Source organism: Rutidosis leptorrhynchoides, chromosome 3 (assembly GCF_046630445.1).
Source record: "Rutidosis leptorrhynchoides isolate AG116_Rl617_1_P2 chromosome 3, CSIRO_AGI_Rlap_v1, whole genome shotgun sequence".
In the NCBI taxonomy this organism is placed as follows: domain Eukaryota; kingdom Viridiplantae; phylum Streptophyta; class Magnoliopsida; order Asterales; family Asteraceae; genus Rutidosis; species Rutidosis leptorrhynchoides.
The window spans coordinates 691,652,145-691,662,906 of NC_092335.1; the positions used below are offsets into that span (position 1 = coordinate 691,652,145).

A 10,762-nucleotide genomic window follows, 5' to 3' on the forward strand; every position below is an offset into this window, starting at 1 on the left:
GGTTGAGGACCTTCGGACCGATTACTTGCACACCTTTTCCGAACCGACTTTACGACTACATTATCATTGTGAGTTATAGCATTCCCTTTTTACTTTAAACTTATTTTGGGAACTGAGAATACTGCGGATTTTATGTTTTACATACTAGGCACGAGTACTTAAACTTATATATGTGTGGGTTATACAACGGCATAAACATTCCCTTTAGCTCGGTAACGTTTAATCATTGGTTTTTTAACCGTGAACGCGAATCTTAGAAATGCATCCATAGGGTTTGACATCCCCACTCGGGCTAGTAGCGCTAGCATTTAACGAGTGTTTAATACTTCGTAGACATATGCACTTGCCAAGTGTACTTTCAGGGGGTATAAACGTTAAGTTAGTTACCAAGTGCCCACGGTTAACATATACTTTATCATACTGTTTTGAAACGCTCTTTGTAGCACTGAAATCTCGTGGCCTACCTTACATACTGTTATACTTAAACTATAGCTCACCAACCTTTGTGTTGACATTTTTAAGCATGTTTTTCTCAGGTGCTTGAGGTTAGCTTCCGCTGTGTACTAGTCGTGCTATAGACACCCGCTGCTTAGAGTTGTCATCGCATGAACTACTTTATTTTGCATTCAAACATTCGTACTTTTGAACTATGACTTGTAACGACCATTGTGGTCACATACACTTATTATTTGCTTCTACTTAGTGAAGCATGCTTTTGAAATGTAAAACATTTGATGTCGGTTATGACATCACCTTTTTATCGTGAATGCAACTTCTTTAATTATAGCATATAGTACTTAACCTTGTAATGATCCTATTGTTGATGATTCGTACACGATGGTTTTGTACGGGGCATCACAGAACTACTTTGTAAACCTTGAAACATCTTTACTTTTGAAATGAATGCGACATACTTTTGGTCAAACGTTGTTTTAAAGACTTATGACCACGTAACGGGACCTAAGTAGACGGCGCCGTCAATGACGATTTTGTCGGGTCGCTACACTACCAAACCCACAAACGACAAGCGATTAATAAAGCTATAACGATATATAAAAACGATAAACGACACATGGTATCTAACGTGGTTATATTCCAACTCCAAAACACGGAGAAGGGTTTACTCCACGGGCGCAAACCAGAGATTTTTCTTCTATTAATTTAGTGCACACATTACAATGAGGCTAGGGGTTACAATTTATAGGAAGAGTTAAACTTGTCCACCAAGTTAAACTTGTCCTTAAAGCAAAAGACATTCCATATATCTATTACTTGCTCCATACTTCATTCCTACTAGAAGATTTAATTAACGCAACAGAATCTCTACGACTTGTTTACCGAGTCAAGTTCCCTACGACTTGTTCACCAAGTCAAGCCTTGTTCACCAAGTCACGCATTGTTCCTTTGATCAAATTCTTCACACCTTCAACAATCTCCCACTTGAAGACTTTGAGCAAACTCTTCACTACTCAACAATCTCCCACTTGAAGATTTTGAACAAACCCAAACATCAATCTCTATTTCTGACCAAGAACGTTAAACCACCATTATACCGCCAAACTCCATTTAGGACACGCACACTCATCACAAACGTCTAATGAGTAGACTTTCGATACAAGGTCTTCAACACTACTTGTCTAAATTAGAAATCAATAACCGCCTCAATTGTCAATGTTGTTCAAATACCCATAGCAACTCTCGATCTCCTCTCTGCTACGACTTTTGATACCGCCGGATTCAAACATCCGGGTCACGCCACTCTTCCACACCTGAGGGAAGGAAGTCTTTCGACATCAAAACCGCTAAGCTTCAACCCGATCTCCAATTACTAACTTGGGCCATCTCGGTTTCTTGCACCACCATCTTCTTACACAAGAAGATCAATTGAAGTATGCAACTCTTCAATTATAGGATTCTTCATGAGACTACACCGCCTCATCGATCACTCTAGACATGTCCAATCCCGAACCACATGTCAATGATCACCCTCGTACAGGATTTCACCGTCTATCTATAATTTCCTTCCCAGCAATCGGAAAATCCAACAGATGCCTTCGTAGACTCTTCATCAAGGCTCCAGTGAGAACAACCTCGAAATCTACCACCTTTTCAACTTTCCACTTTCTCGCTGGTACACTGACCTCCTCATAGCTATGAATATCACAAACTCCGTCTTCTCATTCCAAACACGCTCCCACTGTACGAGTAAGAAATAAACCGTGGCTATCCGAGAAGAATCTGGTTTGTTCCACCGGTCAGTTGCAAATCTATTTGCCATTCGAGGGTATGTTTGCAGCATCCAAGTACCCTAGTGTTATACGCACTAATCATGTGAATACCAGAGACCCACGTTGCATAATCGTCTCCATAACTCCCATTAGTCGTCAAACTCCCACTAGCTCAGTACTTCCATCGGTTACCAAACTCCCATCGAATTCCCGACACCCTCTAGAAAGCTCAAGTTCCAGGACTTACAAGATTATCCACTTCTACCATCACCTAAAGATTCGTAATTGGTCACCCTGAAGAAAACCGCTCGCTTTGTTGAACAAACTATCAACCAAACCCGAGCCACAATCGAACACGTCCTATCCGACAACTTCGCCAATCAATTTCCTTAGTGAGAGAAGCTCTAACCCTGCCCACATATTCTATATACTATAGAATATTCGACTAAATACATTAGTCGACCCATTCAATAATCTGATGTTGGACTTTGGTTTGCACCATAACAAACCTCCCTTCAAACCTATGTTCAACTCGACATCCCTCCAATGATAGTCAAGATCCAACCTTCTTTAATACCTGCCACAACCTCGGAACACAATTTGAATGGGACCACATCAAGTCTACTTACGGTACAAGGCTCCAAGATCAACTCATCCACTGAGGGTGCACAACCGCGTGTGCCAACCAAGGGGTTAAGTCAACCGTTGACATGCTGCAAATGTCACGTTGCGCTATCTACACATCCAGACTACAACCTGCGAGTATCAAACCTTCTCGATAACTCCTACTTTCGATTTGTCCCAGTGTTTGCTACCTTACCGCCAAAACTAGAGAGAAATCACCTTTTAAGCACACATTTGTTTCTACCTCATATCCGATGTATGACTTTGGTTTGCACCATAACAAACCTCCCCTCAAACCCAAATCCATATGGGCCTCCCTTCCAACGATATTTCGGACCCAACCTTTACCGCCGCCATACGGAACTCTCAACTGTCTGTGTGCGGACCAGTGAGATTTCGATACAAGACTTCAGGATCAACTCAACGTTACCAAGAGAACGCACACACGCTGAGAGGTGCGCCCACAGCGCCGTCCATCACATCCGGAATATATTTTGGCTCTCGTAACAAACCTACATCTCCGAAAAAATCGTAGCCTTTATCGCCCGAAGATTCGCAAGACAAAACGACTCGCCACTCGCAACATCAAAACCGGAACTCTCTCTCATAAAACTGCCGCACCTTAAAAAACCGTATCTCAAGATCCAACGGTCCGATCATCACCAAAAATTTACCACTATTAGATCAGTAACTCTGGAACCTACAGGCTAAGTTTCACGTCGATCCAACGGTAGACGAATCCTCTACGAATTTTCTCTTACAGCAGCTCCAAACCCAAACGACTGCAACTTCGAAAAAACATAACTCAAGATCTAAAGATCCATTCACTGTGAAATTTTGACCAAGACTAGATCTATGAGTGTAACATCTACAGTAAAATTTTCAAGGCGATCCGACGGTTAACGGACCCGTAGGAATTTTTCTCCTCTAACAGCTCTATAACTAAACCTTGAACAGAAGCATTCGAAAAATCATATCATGAAATCTAAAGGACCGATCTCCCTCAAATTTTTACAGCTACTAGATCTATGACTCCAGCACCATCGGTGAAAATTTTAAGCCGATCCAACGGCTAACGAACCCGCAGTAATTTTTCTTCTCCAGCTGCACAGTAGAATCCGAATTTTGAAAAGTTCATCATTCCCTCGAACGGGACCGCAAGGAATGATAACTTAGATCCGATATCCGGATCTTCCAGAAAATCTCTTCTTTGTCTTCAGCAACAAATCTTTGATATCTCGACACAAGTTGCAAGACACACAACCCTGTCGTTTAATCTAACCTTGATGAACACCCGAATCATCAAACATATCGAATATCTTGCTTTCAAATCGCCATCTTGCCCGTCTTCGAACCTTGAAGCTCTGATATCACTTGTTAGGAATTCGGTAGGCCCTAATAAGACAGGTGATTCATCAAACCACCAAACCCACAAAAAATGATTAATAAAGCTAGAACGATAAATAAAAACGATAAACGACACATGGTATTTAACGTGTTTATATCCCAACTCCAAAACACAGAGAAAGGTTTACTCCACAGGCGCAAATCAGAGATTTTTCTTCTATTAATTTCGTGCACACATTACAATGAGGCTAGGGGTTACAATTTATAGGAAGAGTTAAACTTGTCCACCAAGTTAAACTTGTCCTTAAAGCAAAAGACATTCCATATATCTATTACTTGCTCCATACTCCATTTCTACTAGAAGATTTAATTAAGGCAACAGAATCTCTACGACTTGTTCACCAAGTCAAGTTCCCTACGACTTGTTCACCAAGTCAAGCCTTGTTCACCAAGTCACGCATTCTTCATTTGATCAAATTCTTCACACCTTCAACATTTAACTGGTATACTTAGAATTAAAAAAATCAATTTTGAAGTATGTACATTATGTAATTCAGTACGAATGATTTCACATGTAATGAGTTTAAATTTACTTTGGCATTGAGGTTTATGTTACTTGTCCTAAATACTACGGAGTACTACTAATATTTTATACTACTCCGTATACGATTTAGCTAGTAATTGGTCTAAATATCTTTATAAAATAATTTCATATTCAAATTCAAATATCTAGCATTAAAGGTATAGCTGGTCAAAGATATAGTTAAAAACAGCTACTCCATATTAGATAATCCGAGTTGACCATATACATTTGATAAAAAAAATACACATTCATATATAATAGCATTTTCAATGGTGATGAGCAAAAGTAGTGTGTTGGGGGTGGAATGGAGTATTTGGCACTGACGTGATAGACGTATTAGTAACTGAAAAATACTCCGTAGTGGGGTGATGTATTGAGTGACGTGTTAAGTTATGTATTAAAATATGATTGATAGTTGAGTGAAAAAAATGATAAGAATAGTTAAAATATATATGATATATCATTAAAAAACAATAGCATGCCTTTAAACTTTGTAGGGTTGAAATGAGCACGCCTATTTCAATTTAATGTGAGCATGCCGCGTTAGAAGCGTGTTAGCGGCGTGCTTATGAAAAAATACCCTCGAGCACACGCGATAAATAAGGTCTAACTTGAATACGTAAATAAGGTCTAACTTGAATACGTAAAATCTCATGAGTTTACTTAGAGCGGTCCCAACGGTTTGATCTTCCAAGCCGTCCACAAGTCCGCCCACTTGGGCGGCGATGGCAACTCTGCGCCCAGCCATCCGCTCAGGCCACCGCCCTGTTCCTCGCCTTCTTCTTTGTCTTCTTGAGTCATATTGCTAGACGGATGAAATACTAGAATAACTTGTACATTTGTTCTATTATTTGTACCGCACAATATTTAATTAATATAATGGGTCTAAATTTTTATGAGAAAGTATGTCATTTTGTAATGTTTAGCCCTGGGTTAATCCTGAAAAGAAAGTGCTGATGTGACGCTGATATGGGAGCGAATCTTGGAGAGGAAGTCTTGGGACCACTCTTACTATTACCACTATTTCAACAAAAATATAATAGGCATAGAAAAGTTCGTATCGTAGTATTGTCCAAACATAATCACCAAAATCATACCAACAGAATGCTAATAAAACCATCAAAAACAACATGTTAAAAATAACTGATTTAATTTCTTTTTCAAAGTTAAGATACTTTAATAAATATAACTAAACTGAAATAGCCAGAGTTGTTCCTCATTTGTAAAGTATCAATGTATGTAGAAATTTTTGGATTATTAATTGCATAAGATGAAGATTCAACATTGAACTAAAAAGATCAAACCGGCGCACAACAAGAACCTGATGTTGGATTCGGCTATTGAAAGGACCAATCTATGGTTTTCTGGTACACAATATCAACAGTCGTATCGACAATTAATGATGAGCTAACTAAACTATATAGACCTCCTTAGATGCTTAGTATGATCTTCCGCTTCAATTGTTGTTTAGAAAAAACACTCTTTCAGAATAATCATCGGGCCGCATCTTTAACTTGATTTCTGTTACATAATTGGTTCATAAACACACAAGTATTTGAACAATAAATAAATGATAACTTAATTTGTTAAGCAAGGATGAACTCTATACCTTCAGGATCTTTGTTAGGCAAATCAGAAATGGCATCATTCTTCTCAACTAACTTCTCTTCATTGATATGACCATCTAGTTCACCACCACCACCACCTAAATCTTCAATTTTATCATCAGTAACTTCATTAAGTAAATCACTTTTCGCTTGATCACTATAACCATTCGCACTTCCATTATTATTCTGAAATATATTTGAAAAAAATGTGTTTATAATCCCACCGCCATTACCACCGGCTTCTCCTCCTTCACCACCACCATTTTCGACGTTCCCTACACCCAACTCTTCAATCTTATCTTCATCTTTGATATCTAAGACATCATTTTTCGCTTCACGGTCACTTTCTTTTTCTTCACCGTTTTCATTCTTGTGAAATACATTTGAAATAATAGTGTCAATGATCCCACCACCATTACCATTTCCGGCTACTTCGTGACTACTATTATTGTCATTGTAGTCTTCAATATTGATAACGCCCAAAATCCCACTAGGCCTTTTTTCGAGCCTTCCTATACGAGTTTCCTCTTCACCATCTCTAACTCTTTTGCTACCGGCTGTCTTTTCATCAAATGCCATATGTGGCATGTCTAGCATACTATCTTCCATTTATTTGTCTTTGGTCTTTTGGAGATATCAAAAAGCAAGTTTTGTAAGAATTAAATGTTAAATGATGTTGTTCGAAAGCAATATGGTGGTACCCCCTCACTTGTACGCGTATATATAAGATAGAAAAGGTATATGTTAAAATACTACTCCGTATCACGGATCTCGTTATCTTAAGTCTGTATTGTAATGTATTGTATGTCTATCTATTTAAGTATAAAGTATGTATATACACTTACGTGTATATTTGAGTTGGATAATACAGTACTATTTATGTAAAAAAAAAAAAAAAAAGAGAAGAATTTACGCATGGACATATTTAAATGTTAAATTTAGGTTTGCCTAGTTACCTTGTCGGTTCAATGGATTTTGAACACACTGTGTTTGACCAATCAACGTTGTGTATCAGCTTTGATTCCTTTTGCGTTTTTAATTTTAAATTAATTTGTATGACAAAATTATTGAAATAGTGGATTTGTTTGATTAAGAGCTTAAGTTAAAAACTTGTAATGTGTGTACTTTATGGAGAAGCGAGATTAATGATTCTCGTACTAATATAGAAAAAAGTAAAATAAATAAAAAACACCTAGATATTATAATTACTCTATCGGAACAAAACACCCATTCTTATTAATGTTAAAGGGGTTTGAACCCATCACGTGCTGATGAAGTTGCGGAGTAAAGCAGATCCATGTACTGGTCAGCTGTCGGTGGGTTTTATGAATAGCGTTAGTAAAAACCAATACGTATAAGTTTTGGTCGGTGGTTTTTTTAAAGTAGAAGGTTTGATTTCTTTCCTGTTTGGACTATCCGAGAGGGTCCCATACCATGATGTCCGCAATTCAATAGGAATACTCACACGGGAGGGCGACTAATTCGATTACTCCGCAGACGCTGATCGTGATATTGATGATTAGGTTTGGAAATAATCGATTTGGTTTTAATTAGAGATCGGTTTTAAGATATAGATTTGGGTATGGTCGCTTTGAAGAAATCGATTTTGGTATGACCGCGTATAATTAATCTTATGTATTCATAGTTTTAAACGATGTCGTATAATCTCACGGTGAAGTGGATATATATACAATTTAAAATATTCAAGTTATTAATTATTTTTATTTTATTTTTATTTCTATTCTATTTTTGTATTTTTTTTTTTGGCCGGAGGTCCTTATGGAAACAATCTCTCTATCCGTCGAACATAGAGAGTGAAGACTTTCTCTAGCCTTGGAGTGTTTCACGACTTCTCTTTGTTCTAGGGTAGAGGAAAGATTGTCTACGTCTCACCTCCCCATACCCTACACATGTGAGATTGAGTTTTGTTGTTATTGTTGTACTAGTTCATATTCAGTAAAGTCAACTTTTAATCAATATGCTTTGCAAATATTTACTTTGTTTTAATAGTAAGAAGAGAAAGAGATGTAATGATTAATTATCAAGTGACTCAAATATCTGATTGAATTAAATTTTAAATGACAATAACATGGTTAATAATTATTATGAATGATCACTCTAAATAACGTAAAATTATTGTATTAACATTATAGATGAATAAATTTAAAAAATATAATTGTTTGTTAAGTGTTTGGATATATAATTTAAGATGAGTATTAAAAATGAAGGTACTTAACGGTTATAGCTTTAACTCTAAATGATCCAACACATATTTTAGTTTCATTCAGCATCACTTGGCATTCAGATGTTACAGACAAACGCGTTGAATACTATACAATTCATCATTGAGCATTAAATGCCGAACGATTTAGTATATATCGTTGAATCATTCCATTAAAAGAAAACTGAACATAGCCTAAATCTTAGAATTAGTCAGCATAATAAACCTTCATAGCAACTAGTTGTAATTAAAATATACTCCAATAAAGATAGATAATATCTAGGCCAAGGTTATAGATACCATTATTTCTCAATGTTCATAAGTTAATATAAAGTTACAAAAACAGAGGACTTATAAGAGTCTGAAAAAAGCACATGTAACCTAGATTGACATTGATCAAAGAGGATGTACAGAATATCAATCATTCAAAATATATAACTCTTGACGGATTTGTGGACGATATGCAGCCACAAAATCATTCAATCTTCAACTTAATACCCATTCTTAACAGTGACTAAAAGGGAAAAATCATGTGGCTAAGATTGTGTTCAGCATTTATCATTGGGTGAAAATATTCTTCAGACTTTTTTCATCAAAAAGAACAAAATAAACAAAAAACAATACATAGTTGACATAGGCATAGACATACATGGTTATCTAGTAAGTTTTTTGATGAAGAATTTAACATTACAATTACAATATAAAAACAATGGCCAACACTCAACAGTAGGGAAATTTCCAAACCCTGAGAGAAGACCAAAAATGAGTCCTTTAGGTAGTTAACTTGCATCAAATTCCTGCTTTTCGAGCCTCATTTTTAAATTATCTGTCAACATTTTTCGACCAGTTATCTGTTAACACTTAACATAGCAATTCAAAACACAACGACTCTCTTAACTTCAGTTTAAATTGCATGGACTTTTATACAAGTGAAGGCCGTGTTTTAACTAATTGAAACTTTAAATAAACACTATGAAAACAGATTTAAGAGTTGTTCCACCAACAAAAACATTATAACATTATCAAATCAAGATAATTTTTTTTTTTTTTTTTTTTAAATCTGTAACAGGATGAAATGCATTAAGACAACAACATTTAAAAAGCATAACTAAAAAAAGATTGTTTTTAATCCCAAATCCAAATCATGAGGAGGCAGTACACATTAAACTTCATTAAAATAATATCATGTCACAACCATATCCATAATAAACTAATTAGATTATATCAAGAAAGAGTTTATAGCAAATCAAATTCTGTTATGTCATCATTCTCTTAATAGAGCCAACATCATATCATAAACTGAAGATTACAAAAGAACAAATTAAAATTATTATGGACCCCACAGACAACATGCAGCCATAATATCATTCAACTAGCAAGTTTATACCAAGTTACCTCCATCACTTGATGCCAACAAGATTAGATAGATATGTTTACCTAGAAATATATACTTGTCCTTCTTGATTGGATGAAAACTTTTGGTGCATAAATCCCGAGTTCTATTACGTTTATTGTTCTATTTGTTATGTACTTGATATTTCAGTCATATATGTACGTGGACATTTATACTTTGTGTTTATGATGCTTAGTATAATGTCGTGAATAGGTCAAGCAGTCGGTTGGCTGCTCAAGACCATCGACCGATGGTAGGGACCATCGGTCGAGGGACTGTCACCATCGGCCGAAGGTCCCCGACCACCGGCCGATGGTCACTGTATTTAGTATAAATACGGGTTTCGTGGTTTTGTGTTAGGTTACACACCATAAACCCTTAGGCCGTCGTATTACTTGCTGATAATCGTCCCAAAAGCCTTACCAACCGAATACACAGTCTTAGGCATCAATTCTATCAATTATTCATTGGTTAATTCGATCCCATTAGTCTAATACGTATTCGACTCATTCTAATTAGTGTTTTCGCCATTAATCTAGATACAACGTATGATCTAAGGTCCGAATTACATCTTCAAAGTGGTATCAGAGCGTTGTGTTGCTGATCCATACGTTATTTGAGTCGAATTTTTGATTTTTGTGATTAGGGTTTGTGTCAAAACGGGTTTCAATTAAAAGGTTGGAACTTTTACGTTTAAATCCAGTGTTTTCGAGTGTTTTTGTGTTCAAAGGTGTTTTTGTGAAGTTTTCATCGGTTTTG

The 10,762-nt window shown here is 36.5% G+C and overlaps 1 protein-coding gene across 1 annotated transcript; it reads right to left on the minus strand.

Moving 5' to 3' along the window:
- Positions 1-5,991: 5,991 nt before the first annotated feature.
- LOC139899525 (uncharacterized) lies at positions 5,992-7,020 on the minus strand. The gene is made up of 2 exons (XM_071882359.1): positions 6,392-7,020; positions 5,992-6,303 (listed from the first exon to the last, which is right to left on the minus strand). The coding sequence occupies exons 1-2, from the start codon at positions 6,996-6,998 to the stop codon at positions 6,239-6,241; spliced, it is 672 nt and encodes a 223-aa protein (XP_071738460.1). The 5' UTR covers positions 6,999-7,020; the 3' UTR covers positions 5,992-6,238.
- Between the last annotated feature and the right edge of the window lie 3,742 nt (positions 7,021-10,762).